A 14,339-nucleotide genomic window follows, 5' to 3' on the forward strand; every position below is an offset into this window, starting at 1 on the left:
ATAACTGTAATTGAATAATTTACTATCAACACCGAAAGGAAACTAGTGTAGATCAACGTGCTTGGTATATGTACTTTGAATACCCATTGTTGTTGTTACATCAAATGTTAGTAAACAAAACACAGCTGACTGGTTGTTGGAAAACAACAACAAAAATGTTCGTCTGCACAAATTCCTACACAGCTGATTTCTGCAAAGTGCCTGCCGACGTCAAACCAGCAGAAACACGAGCTGAAGTGTCAAACAGTTGGGCTGCAAATCTAAACAAAAAATTCATTATGAGTACATTTTGACAGCACAGCAATTTTTGACGACATTCGCGAATTTTGGCTAGTCTATCTAATTAAATTTGGATGCCAGAAAAGCTTGTGTGAAAGTGTTGGAAATTTATGAGTGAAATTTTTCTGCAATTACTAATTGGTAGATAAAGCATTCGAAAATTATATAATTTTTAGATAAAAAAATATTGTGCTGTGTTGTTGTTGTCAAAGTGTATTTGTGCTATTTGCTGAAGATAAAAAATCAATAGTTATAGTCAATGCAATGTGAAAAAAGCGAAGAAGAAGACTCTTAGTAAATTGTGAAATATTGAAAGTTTTAGTGAACAGTACTATATAGTTTGCGGTTTATCAACAGCCATATTTGTAATATATTAACAAATACTAAGCATAACTATCATTCGCTGTAACCTCGCCAAATTGCCCATTCCATACTTTGCATGTGAATGATTTTGATATTACCAATTTCCAACCATTAATAACAACGTTAAGTGATAAATGCATTGTTAGTACATATCGATAGAAGCATCATGTCCTACACAGAACTCGAATCAGGATACCAGGACTTAAGGCAGTCGTCGCAACAGGCTCAATGTCAAACCCAGTCATTTTCAAATGAACGCAGCACACGACCTGGATTTTTTGTTGGCAGTGATGGCAATGTAAAATATGCATTATTTCTTTTCTAGATTTTAGATATGTATTTTCAATTTTATTTATACTTGTAAACATAATTGTGTTGTGGTTTTTGCAAAATGCCAGTAAGTTGTTACATCTACATAACTGGTATTAAGAAAATATGTGTATACTTCTCCATTATAAAGTTACTAATTTTTAGCTGAAAATCAATATACAATTCTGGTGTATATTAACTGCGCAATGCCAAAACTCTGGCTTCTTTGCACATTTATATTTTTTACGTCAGCTAAGTTTTCAAGGACAATTTTATTATTTATTTGTTTATTCAAGAAATATACATAAGTATGTATGTACGTGTGTTTGTTGTTTTATAATTTGACGCTGACCTACCAAAAATGTGTTTTAATTAATACAGAACAAATTGTCAGTACTTTGTATACTATGTTATAAATATTTCTGAGTCTATGAGGGTTCCCATAACATACATATTTTTTGAAAAAAAAAACAAGGAACTGTAATGTACTACAGTTGCACACATGTAAATACTTTAAAATTTTTTATCACCACTTGATTTTATCTTCAATATCCGCCATTAGCTAAAATGAAGCTTAATAGTTGGGTTTTTTAATTGGTTGCACTGTTTTTAGGAGCGATAAGACTGATTTTTGAATATGTGTGTTTTAAATAAGAATTTTCAAACTGATATTCGTTTCTTAATTATTAATATGCAGATTCGCGTGTCAATATTAGTTTCAACTGTGTGTTAAATTAATTTTCCATGGATGTACATACATACATATATACATATGGATCATATATTATTATGTATGGATTATGATTGCAGCTCTTTTCAATTTTTCACCTTAAATATATTATATATAATTTTATTACTTTATTGCTTTAAAATTATTAGAAATTACAACGTTGAACTATAATTACTTATACTTCCATTTTATCAAATATGAATACATAATTACCAGCATTCCAAATTTATTTTAAGTTATTGAGTTGATGTGTAAATTAGACGTGGGAAATTTATTTGTTTTGTAGATTTTTTTGTAGAGTATTTCTCATTATCTCATCATTTACTTAATTGTTGCACTTTATGAGATCATTAGTCCAGACACAATTTATACTAAATTTACACATAAAAGTTAACTTTCGTGTGTGAACTCAGAACATTCAACTAATTTTTTGAACTGAAATCAGTAAAATTTTCTGCATAGCGCTTAACTAATATATATTTACATATCCATTACAAATATTACCTCAATACTTCTATTACATTTATTAAATCATAAATATAAAAAAAAATAGTGTTAAATTACTAAAAGTAAATAAAAAACAAACAAGATAAATATAATTCACAAAAATAAAAAAAAGATAACAGTGAATGTAACAAAGTAGCTCACAAAACACGATGGGCAACAGTTTTGAAAAATTCGTTTTCACCGGAGGCAATCCTGGTCACGTTTGGGATCGCCATCGCCATCGTACCATGCCAACGCAACAAAACCAACATCAACAATGTGGTGGTGAACGTCATCACGTTCGCCAGCAACAGTCAGCCAAATCACAGACGGGAATGATGGCAACATGTGGGTGCACAACGAAAGGCCTGCCTCATGGCAATTCGACGCCAAATCTTGGTGGTTCGTATATTTTGTTAACTACATCAGTTAAACGGAGTGCAGAAAATATATTTCAATTGCAAATTTATTTTTAAAGAAAGCGTGAATCAGAAAAGTATACGAAATGAGAAAAACAATTATAAATTGTTGTATAATAAGTGTTATACAGTGTGACAAAAAAAGAAGTGCATACATTTTTTTTTGGCAAGACAAATTTATAAAACATACTTATGAAAAAAAAATACCTGGGAGGCAGTTGAAGTGCATTTTGTGCAGATTTCGGTCATAAATCCTTTGGTAAAAATTTCTAACCAACATGAGATCTCATTTTTAATTTTATTGTTTTTTTTTTTGTACTTTGACGATTTTTATAAATTGAACACATGTAACGCAGACTAAGAAGCTTCGGACATGACAGAACTTGTTGTCTCCCATCGAACAACTGCAAAATGTGGCCTGCATGCTCCCGGGTAAAAAACACAATGCACACTCCTCCATGCAGTTGGCGGTATGATGCTTTCGTGGAAATCACACTTGCAACATAAAACAATTGAACGACCAAACAACGGACGCAACTAACATCAGACGCGCTCTGAACTCCAATTACAGTGGCAATTAACACTTTCACTGACTCCCTCCCAGTAAATGAACAAAGAGCTCGAATTGTCTATCCAATCCAAAATAGACCCCGACACACCAAATATTGTATATGACCTGCGTGCACTGAATCGCCGCATGAGTCTAACCACCTTTCTGCATTCCCTATGAATCCCAGCCCCTATAGTCCGACCCGTCGAAACAGACCGCTAAGCAGGATGTAGATAACCTCTATAACCACAGCAACAATGACATAAATTCAACAAAAACTGCCAAGGCCAATTGCTAAATACTGAAATCGGCAAAACTAAAAATTAAAAAATACTTATCCGTCTATATTGAAAATACAGAACGTACAAAATGTTGTGTGTCTTAAAATGCCCACGGTATATTAAAAGGAAATTTCAAACAAAAGTGAAGGTGTTGATAATAAAAATTAAATTTCATAAACTAAACATAAATGTTATTTTGCTGATACTTTGTAATTGTAATTTAAGTACAAACAAACTCAACAAAAAATGCCGCTTTTTGTTATTAAAATAATTTTTCCAATTTCACTTCTAATTTTCTTATTATAATTTGTCTTTCTTGTTTGTTTCTTATTTTTCATCTTTATCGAATATATAGATGTTGCCTCTACTGTACAGCCATTGGATTTTCGTTCCTCCTCCTACACTTACGGGGTGAATCTAAGAGCTCTCATAAGTTTCTTCAAATTTCTTTCTTTTATGTTACACTTTTAACACCATCTATAATTGGACCACTGAGTCTACTGAAATCTGAATGCGCTTGCATGTGTTTTTGTTTTCAATGTTGGCATGTTACTCATACGCCGCGTAGTGTCAACCTGCAGTGCAGACCGTGCATGACGTAGCTATATTTATTTCAAATAGTTATTCCGGTTTCCTGTTTGTGTTGACATTTATTTATGGCATTTGCAATACTAACAATTATATTTTTAAGTAACCACTGCAAATATTTGTTAATTGGGCAGGCCAGTGTGTTGTCAACACTGGTATAAAAATATTATACACAATGCACATCTACTGGTTTGGATTTTGTTCATATTATGTCTTTGGATGCTATTAGCATTATTAGACTTTGCATTTTTTTTTTACTTATGTGTTACTTTTTCACCTCTGATGAGTACATTCAAATATTTGAGTTATTGCTTATTATGTTAAAGTGTGTTAACATTTAAATCGAAAAGAAATCTATTTTTTCTTTTTTCTCTTAATCTCTAAGCAACAATAATAAAAAAAAAACATATTTTGCAATCTTTCTTTACTGGCGCGGTAAAATAATAAACGTGTTGCATTCACTCGCGATTCATCAATTCTCAATATGAGTCACGATCCAAATATTACAATAAATATTGAACGTGAGAGGTTCATATAAAATAAAAAATATACAAATTAACGAGATTTTTATATTCACTGCTGCAGCTAAAATTACGGACGCTACAGCTGTAACACGTTCGACTGCAACATGCATTGCTCCGCCATTTTTCAACATTTTTAGATGTTCACTAAAATATACTTTTTGAACGAATTGTCCACAGTGTTTCTTATTCTAAAACTCAAAAAAACAAAAACCGGTTTTTTGGCCTTTAATTGAACCGACAAGTTAAGGGAATCGTCTATGCCTTGTTGTTGTTGGTTATTGCAAGATATCATCTTTAAATTTATTTTTGTACACTGCTGCTGTTCTTGCACATTGTAATTGTAACCTATTCTAGATGAGTATATACATATGTATGTACTTATGTCCCTTATGGCCTGTCAACTCAAAAGCATCTAAATTATTTTGGGTTCAATAAAAACAACAACAAATAATGTTACGGTATGGATTTTTTTTCCAAGCCCATATTTTATTATTTGTCCCTCTCTCACGAATAACTCAGTTCTGCTTTCATAAAAATACTTTTTTTTTGCAAATGGGCAACCTTTATGTAAATATGTATGTATTGTATACCATATATAAATTTAATAAAGTTTGATTTTGTTTGGCGTTATCGCATTTTACAACTTCCCAACATATTTGCTTATCCTAATTAATCTGCTTGCGGAAAGCGTTTTTTTTTATATCAGCCTTTATTTACGCTCCAAAATTGATTAGCAAACACCAACAAATAACATGTTTGCTTTATTTTTTCTTAATTAACATTTCATTGGCGTTTGTTGTAGTTGCGTGCTTTAGACGCGTTACTATTACTTGGTGAAATATTGGTTCGTTTTCCGTCCTAAGTAAAAACTAAAATTATAAAAGAAGTGCTCCACGAAGAGCACACACACCAGCCTAGCAGGTAATGTGTGAACGAACAGTGAGTGTGGAGCTCGCTTTTTTCCGCCTGACATTGTTAACTATGTTTATATTACAAATAAGAGAAGAAGCATGGCCTAAAATCGCATAAAAATGTAATCGTCAATTATATATGATTAACATCTGAAGCCAATTTTTGCGAGTTTGGCTAACTTATCTATATTTGTAAACGTGGTCAGATATCTGTATCAAGTTAATACCTAAGGTGTTATTCAATTTGTAGTATCACATAATAGGTGCTCGCATTAAGAAGTTGCTCGCGTGCGCGTTTAAAGTTTATTTCCGCTTTTGCAATTTTTAGTGTTTGACCTCGTATAATTTTGTGATTAGAATATGTTTTACGATGTAAGTTTAAGGCACTTGTGTGAATAATTTGGTTGGGGATAAAAAAAATACCAAAAAATAAAAATTATTGTCACATATTTGTTTGTAAACGAAAAAAAGAAAAAGGAAAAACGGAACTAATTAATTGAAAACATAAGCTACTCTTCTAACCTAAATATTCATTAAATAAAGCATTGTGGGTTTATAAATTCCGCACGGAAAGTAACTTATATTATTTGTATTTACAAGAAATAAAAAAAAAATGTTAAAACCTCAATATTAATATTCATTCTGCTTATTATTTAAAAAAATATATTTTTTACGGATTGTGGCATTTATAATTGTTTGTAAAATAAATATGAATATTTGCAAATCAAAAAAATAAACAAATAATAATTTTGGCATATATTATTGTTTGTCGAAAAATTTGTCAGGCGGTCGAAAAAAAGCAGGTTTTTGGAATTTTTTTTTTCTAAAAGTATAATTTTTTTTGCATTAAAGTGGTTTTATGCAAAATTTATACAAAAAATGAATTTTTATGTCCTTTGTATGCAATCTCCCAAGGGTCATCGAAATAAATGTGTTTCGCGGTGACCAACATAACTCCTTTAAAAATCGTCTGGAATCAAAAAATGGAATAGATTCTGTTAGGTTAGGTTAGGTTAGGTTAGCGGGTCGATCCTAAGAAGGATCACACTTGGACAGCTTAAACGCCGGTCCGTTGTGGTACCCAAAACTCCTATGAGCCGGATCAATAGACCCTTACATGTCGACAAAGCGCTTTGTGCCTATGACAAACTTGTTGAGATGGCCAATATCTGTTTCGGCCAGATCTTCTGGACCGCCAAAAGTATGATTGCCGAGATGTTTCAATCTCAACCTAGCAAAAGCCGGACAATGGAGGAGAAAGTGCCGGGATGTTTCCACTTCACCCTCCTCCATACAGCTTTGACAACTGCCATCGGGTAGTATTCTAAGCCGCACCGCATGAGTTCCCATTGGACAGTGCCCAGTGAGAACTCCTACCATGGCGGCGAGGTGAACTTTGTTCAAGGCGAGAAGATCTCCCTCGTCGGGATATGAGCAGAGAAAAAGCCGCCTCGAGAGGCCTCCGTGACGCAGTGATCCAAATTTTCAGGAATGCAGGTGAAGGAGGAGAGAATTGCGGCGTGTCCTTGTTCGGACCTCTTCACAAGCCCAGCTTCTCTGAGCCTAATAGCACACCTCGCAGCAATGCACCTACCGGCAATGTCCACGGGTGCTATATTTAATAAAGCGTTGAGAGCTATCGTTGGTGTGGTTCGCAGTGCACCGGAGATTCCGATGAGCGCCGCTCTTTGAACTCGCTCAAGCTTTTTAGCCAGGGTAGTCTTTTTGAGCGCCTTCCACCAGATGAACACACCATAGAACAGTATTGGCTTGACTACGGTTTCGTAGAGCCAGAACACCACCTTTGGTGAGAGTCCCCACCTTTTCCCTATAGCTCCCCTGCAGCAGTATAAGGCGACCGATGCCTTCTTGACTCTCTCCTCGATGTTCGGCCTCCAAGAAAGCTTTCTATCCAGGATGAGCCCTAGGTATTTCACCTTATCAACAGGTTGAAGACGTGAACCCCCGAAGGAGGGGAGAGGCACATTTGGGATCTTATACCTCTTAGTAAATAAAACCATTTCGGTTTTACTTGGGTTGACGGCTAGGCCGCTTCTGTTTGTCCAGTTGGATACCACGTTTAGGTACCCTTCGGTGAGCTCATAGACGGTATTCAGGAATTTACCTTTAACCATAAGAACCACATCATCAGCATAGGCTATCACTCGACAGCCTTGCTCCTCGAGTTCTATAAGTAGGTCGTTTACAACCAAGATCCAGAGCAGAGGGGAGAGTACTCCTCCTTGCGGAGTTCCCCTATTTACCTTTCTGGTTGACTTAGCACTACCCCACTCCGCTACGACAGTTCTGTCGCAGAGAAGACTGAAAATGAGGTGTTTGAGGTTCGATTCCACTTCAAACTTTTCGAGGGCTTTAACCACTGCCTCTGGCCGAACGTTATTGAAGGCCCCCTCGATGTCGAGAAAGGTGCCCACTGCAAATTCCTTTTGCAAAAGCGCTGTCTCCAGCCATGACACTACATCGTGCAAGGCAGTGTCGACCGACCTGCCCTTGATGTAGGCATGCTGCGCTCGTAACAGTTTACCCCTCGGTATTCTGCACCTGATGTACAGATCCATAAGTCTCTCCAGCGTTTTTAACAAAAACGAGGATAGGCTGATGGGTCTGAAATCTTTTGCACCGACAAGAGGTTTTACCGGCCTTCGGAATGAACGCAACCTTAACCTGTCTCCAGGCCTTCGGGACATGGCCCAATCTAACACAGTTCGCGTAGATAGGGGCCAGCCAGCTGCATGACACCTTAACCGTTCTCTGTAGTTGCGCCGGTATGATGCCATCAGGACCCGGGGACTTGAAGGGCTTAAAAGATTTCAGTGCCCAGGTAAGATGACGCTCATTCAGAAGGTCCAAGAAGGCTGTACAGCCTTCCTGAAGCTCCCCCAGTGGCACTTCTTCAGCAAAGCGATTTCGTGGAAAATGAGCATCTAGGAGTAACCTCAGCGACTCCATGCTACTCGTAGTCCACCCGCTATCTGCATTTCTTAGATACCCCACCGGAGTAGGATTTTTCGCAAGAATGCGTCTAAACCTTGAGGACTCGTGACAACCCTCTACACTGTCGCAGAAGGCTTTCCACGAAGCCCTCTTGGCTTTCTTCAAGTCGGACTTGTAAATAGCCAATCCGGCCTTGTACAACGCCCAGTCGTCGCTAGAGCCACTTTTACGGGCTTTATTGAAGAGTCGTCTACTCGAAGATCTGATCTCCGTTAGCTCCGAAGTCCACCAAGGGGGTTTCCCTCTACTTTTCTGAGTTTTCAGAGGACAGGAGCTTTCAAGAGCAGATCTGCTGACAGAGCTGAAAACCTCGACGAGCTCCTCAATCGCGTCCGCAGATAGGATCGAATCCCTGTCAGGCGCGGTTGGGAGAGCTGATCGAAGCTTCCTGCAATACAGGACCCAATTGGTATTCCTGAAGTTTCTGTAGGTTCTATGCTTCGGGCGCGAGGCGTCCAAGCTAAACCCAATATATTTATGATCAGAAAAGGAGTGGTCGTCTAGAACTCTCCATTTCGAGATCAAGGGAGCAATTTCCCTAGAGGCTAGCGTGACATCAAGGACTTCCGCCCTGCTAGCTGTCACAAAAGTAGGGCAGTTTCTCCTATTACAGATAAAAAGGTCTACATCACAAATAAAATCAAAAAGTGACTCACCTCTTGCGTTTGTGTCCGAGCTCCCCCAGACGGTGTGCCTTGAGTTGGCATCCGAGCCTATAATAACCGCGGCTCCTTTGCGTCTGGCCTCTGCCAGAGCCATCCTCAGCAAGTTCGGAGGTGGTTCCACCTCGTCGTCGTGCGGCATGTAGGCTGAGACAAGCCAGATTTCCCTAGCACCGTCCTCCAGCCTAGCGGTGACGACGTCCTCGTTGCTGAAATTAGGTAAAAGAAAAACGTTAAGTTCATTTCTGACCAACAGGCAGGCTCTGGTTCTACCTGTGCTGCTTGCCGCCAGGAGCTTATGGCTATTTGTCCTTAGTCCAGATATCCCATAGCTACTCAGCCACGGTTCCTGGATAAGGACAACGTCGGCTTCGTCCCTGCCTAGACGAAGCACTAAATCGGCGGAGGCCGCCTTTGAGTGCTGGAGGTTAATTTGGAGGATCTTCATCCTCCAAACTCCTCTCCAGCAGTGCGAGTTCCGCACCATCGTCCATATCGTCGACGCCAGCCTCCTCGAACAGATGCTCGAGACTGAAGACGGATCCGCCCCCCGTGCTCACCGCGTCCGAGAGGACAGGGTCGACGTCCATTTTCGAGAGGGGAACCTTCCCACTCTCTTCCACCCCCGCAGCAGGCAGCGGGCCATCCGCCCTGGCTTCTGTTGGGAGCGTCTTGAGAACGACTCTCTCGAAGCCATAGCTTATGGCCCCCTTTGTGACACTGAGAGGAGCGAGGGACTCCTTGTTCAGGAGTATCAACGCTTGCCGATATGGTGCCTCGGTCCTCTCCAGCCTGATCACCCTCCAGTCTTGGGTGGGGAGAGATGGGTTGCAGTACCGCAACATCTCTTCAATTTCGGCCGGGGTGGAAGGTTCGGCCGGAAGCCAGACCCGAGCCCGAGGCCGCATCGGGAGATCCGATTTGGCCACCGCCTCGAGCCTTGCTCCTTTCCACACCTCCCCTACCCTGGCTACCGCCTCCTTGTAAAGGAGAGCCGACCGCTCGTCGGCACACCTAATGAGTTTGTGAATGCCGAGGTTCCACCCAGCGCTTTCACATCTAGGGGGTGGTCCAGGGCTTCCCCTGACCACCTTCATGAAAACAGCGGAGATAGCAGCCGCTACCCGCTTCCACTCGTCATGGGAGATGGCTCCATCTCCTCTGCTTCGGTCGTACACCCCAAGCTCCACTGAGCTTGCGAGTTTAGCGATTTCGCTAAACATAGGTGCGGGTCCGACCCGAGGCTTTTTGCCGAGGGAGGATTCCACCTCCTGCGATCTTTGCCGCTTTATTGAGGTTTGGGGCCCGCTCGGCCCCACTTTACCGTCGCCCACGTCGCTCAGCACCTTTTTGGCCCATTCCAGTGTGCTAGCATGCTGGTCAGATTTCTGGTCAGCCTGCTTGTCACCGTAGCGCTCCAAAATCTTGGCAGCCAGTCGGCGATCAGACTTCAGCTTTTTAGCTGCAGTCACTCGCTTCCCCGCCGGGCCCCTAGCGCTCGCCGAGGACCCCGTGACCCCCATGAACTTAGCAGAGGTTCCTCTGCTAGTGCTGGCGATTCCGCCTCGCACTTCCGCCCTACCCCGGGTTGCTGTCGGCAGACTCCTGGATTCGGCAGGAATAGATTCTGTTAGTTTATGGAAAAATGTTGTCGTTGGTCGAAGGAATTAGAAAAATATCCCTTCAAAAAATGGCACAAAATTTGATCAAAATCGGTTCAGCAGGTTTTAAGATATTGTGGTCACAGACTTAAAAATCGTAATTGTGAGAAAAACAAGAATTTGTTATCGTTACCCGTACGGCGCCGACTTGCTAATTCGAAAATATTTCTCGAATCTTGTTAAATATTTTTATACAACATGAAAATATATACATATATACTTTAAGAAATTGCAAACAAAGCGATTTTTTGAAAATCGTGACTAGGTATAACCCCTTAGGGATTCAATGGCAGCGAAGCCGCAGGTTAAGCTAATAAAAAATATGAAAATTCGTTTTTAAGACCAGATAAATATTTTCTGATATTAAAACAGATATATGTACAAGGTGCGTTCCAAAGTAAACAGTAAAAAATTAACAGTGTAAACTCTAGTGGCGCCATCGTGCGTTAGAATCTGCTATCCTTTATCGATTTCCAGTAAAAATTTCATGACATTTCATCTATTGGAAGTGAAGTTATTGCGTTTTAAGTGTCAGTATGTTTTTGTCATCGGTGCGAAAATGAGCTTCAAACAAAGAGCCAACATTAAATTTTGTTTTAAAATTGGTAAAACTTTTACCGAAACGTTTTAATTGATGAAATAAGTTCATGGTTATGATTGCCTATCCCGTAGCAGAGTGCACGAGTGTTTTCAACGTTTTCAAAGTGGTCGTGAGGACATTAATGAGAAATGAGCCGAAACCCAAAAAATCGCGCCTGGAGAAGTCAAAAGTGAAGACAATGCTGATTTGTTTTTATGATTCCAAGATTGTCCACAAAGAACTTGTTCCACCCGGCCAAAACGTTAATGCGGTATTCTATCTTGGAGTTTTGAAGCGTTTGATGCGCCGTATTCGATGTGTTCGGCCCGAATATCGCGAAAATGGAAGTTGGCGTTTGTTGCACGATAACGCGCCGTCTCATCGATCAACGCTTGTGGCCGATGATTTGACCAAAAATCACTTTTTAACAATCAACCACTCCTCGTATTCACCATATATGGCACCGTGCGACTTCTATCTTTTCGGAAAAATGCATTTGCCGATGAAAGGAAAGCGTTATGCAGAAAATTCTTATTCAAAAGGCTTGCACCGGCATACTGGCGGCCATACCGGGCAACGAGCTAAAACACTCGTTCGACATGCTTTTGGACCTTGCAAAAAGCTGTATTAAAGCAGAAGGAGACTATTTATATTTATATTTATAATTAATTGATTTTGCCGATAAAACCATTTGTTCTGTCTTTTTTTTAAAAGTCCTGTTTACTTTGGAACGCACCTTGTAAATAATTTAACTTCTACGCCACTTTGTGAACTAAAAATATTCAAGAAAATTAACAAAATCGGACCAGAATGAGAGCAGTTATAAAAATCTTGTATAATACAAGTAAGGAAAGACAAAGTTTGGCTGCCGCCGAACATTATATGTTTTCGCAATTCGTAAGAATCAAAGGCAGTAAATATTTTCAGGCATTGAAAAGTATTGCATTAAACTAAAGGTTGAAAAAATATAATAAGAACCCAAGGGCCGTAATCGAGTAAAATTTTTTATAAATTTTACAAGAATTCTAGTTTTTATGCGTTAAAATTTGTAAACAAACTCCACTAATTTTTCTTCTTCGTCAGCTTTACAAGTGTATAGTTTACAATTTATAAGAGAATTGTGCTCATAATTGAAATTGATGGCTTGGCTAATTTTCTTCTTATCAAATTATGTTGGCTACGATAGCTGTCTTATAAAATAAATAATTAAGATTTAGCATGAACACGCATATCTAGTATTGATTGCTCGACTTCAGGTCAATTTATAACTGTAAATAATTTGTATACCCTGAACAAGGTATATTAAGTTTGCCACGATATTTGTAACAACCAGAAAGAGATGTCAGAAACACTTTACAATATATATAAAAATGATCAGCGTGGCGAGCTGAGTCGATTTAGCCATGTGCGTCTGTCTGTACGCGAACTAGTCCCTCAGTTTTTAAGATGCCGATCTGAAATTTTGCAAACATCTTTTTCTCCCAAAGATTCTGCTCATTTGTGAGAACCGCCGATATCGGACCACTAAAGCTGCCATACAAATTGAAGGGTCAAAGTCAAGTCCTTGTATGAAAAACGTATTTATTGTACTTGTCGCGATAACTTCAAGAAATTTGGTATGGATTATTTTCCAAGCCAATGCTACAATATACTTTTCAGATCGGATACTATAACATTAACCGTTTAAAATAAAGTCCTTGAATAAAAAACATTTTAGATCGTTTTCCAAAACAACGCCACAATTGCCATGTATTCATATCGTTAAGTTCCCGTATGGAAACGCTTTTTTGTAAAGGGTATTATAGTTTCGATGTAACCGAAGTTAACGTTTTTTCTTGTATTCTTATTAAGTCATTAAATTAAAAGTAATCATTATTATCTGTCTCCGCTTCAACTGTCAAGTAAAGTACTACAGACATGTTATCAACAATTTATTTAGGAAAAATCATAAAGTGCTTGGTTGTCAACTAAATGTCGTGTTTTTTATTTACTAGATTTTTAGGAAAGGAAGGCAAAACATACACTTACAATGCTAAATACTCAATTTCTTTCACTTAAAGCAATTCAATAACAAATTTAAAAGAATAAAGAAGAAAAGCAAGAAAAAATTCGAGCAAGTTGAATATCAAAAGCTATTCTATATTCAAGCAATATGAAGTAACATAGAAGTATTAAAAAAAATTTACAAAATACGCGTTTCGTATCCATAAAATGATAGCGACAGCAAATTTTTGTACAGTTTTTATGTACATCGACTTGCCATAAATTCTGTTACAAAGTTTACAATGCATTGATCGTTTTTCCCAAACGTCTACAATTGGTGCCAGAAAGAGAAGTGGTCGTCCTTGTGTGATTCGAACCCATTGAGCCATAAAAACTGTTAGCGAACGAATTCGTAGAAATCCCCTTAGAAAACAGCAAATTATGTCAAGTGAAAAAAATGTATCGATCAGACCAATATCAAGACTTACATGAAACATGAAAGTATCCTTTTTACAAATGAAAAAAATGTCACTGTTGAAGAAGTTTTTAATAAAAAAAACGACAAAATCAACGCCAAAACTTTCAAAGGCGCAAAATATAATATTCCAAAATACATGGGGACCATTCATCTGCTTTAATATTTTGGTGAGGAGTCTCGTGCAAAGGCGTTACACCTCACCACATCTGTGAAAAAAGGGTTAAAACTAAGGCAAAAGTGTACCAGCGGGATGTTTTAGAAGGCGTGATAAAGCAGTTAAACAATACTCTCTTCGATGGAGAGCATTGTATCTTCCAGCAAGATTCTGCTCCAGCCATCCAAGGCAAAAACGACCCACTAGTGTCTTGAAAGCAATATTCCTGGTTTCATAAATGCAGATGATTGGTCCTCTGGAAGTCCAGATTTGAATGCAATGGACTACAGTTTGTGGTCTGAGTTGGAACACATGGCCTAACGAATATCTAACAGAAATTTATAGTCTCAAAATATCTTTGGTTTG

The 14,339-nt window shown here is 38.6% G+C and overlaps 2 protein-coding genes across 7 annotated transcripts in view; one reads left to right on the forward strand and one right to left on the reverse strand.

Moving 5' to 3' along the window:
* The first annotated feature begins 116 nt into the window (after nt 1-116).
* Nucleotides 117-14,339, forward strand: part of l(1)G0196 (inositol hexakisphosphate and diphosphoinositol-pentakisphosphate kinase) — a 38,562-nt gene continuing 24,339 nt past the window's right edge. Inside the window, exons 1-2 of one of the 6 annotated variants that reach the window (XM_070110748.1) lie at nt 223-420; nt 530-940. In XM_070110748.1, coding sequence (XP_069966849.1) covers nt 809-940 — 132 coding nt within the window. In that variant the 5' untranslated portion in view covers nt 223-420; nt 530-808. Of the gene's footprint in view, nt 941-2,234; nt 2,570-3,772; nt 3,829-5,271; nt 5,813-14,339 lie in introns of those variants that run through there. The other 5 variants (XM_070110747.1, XM_036371203.2, XM_014229892.3 and 2 more) reach the window with 5 other exon arrangements.
* LOC138857292 (uncharacterized) lies at nt 6,309-10,640 on the reverse strand. The gene is made up of 2 exons (XM_070109627.1): nt 9,678-10,640; nt 6,309-6,410 (listed from the first exon to the last, which is right to left on the reverse strand). Exons 1-2 carry the CDS (start codon nt 10,638-10,640, stop codon nt 6,309-6,311), a joined length of 1,065 nt encoding a protein of 354 aa, XP_069965728.1.

Source organism: Bactrocera oleae, chromosome 5, assembly GCF_042242935.1.
Source record: "Bactrocera oleae isolate idBacOlea1 chromosome 5, idBacOlea1, whole genome shotgun sequence".
Classification (NCBI taxonomy): domain Eukaryota; kingdom Metazoa; phylum Arthropoda; class Insecta; order Diptera; family Tephritidae; genus Bactrocera; species Bactrocera oleae.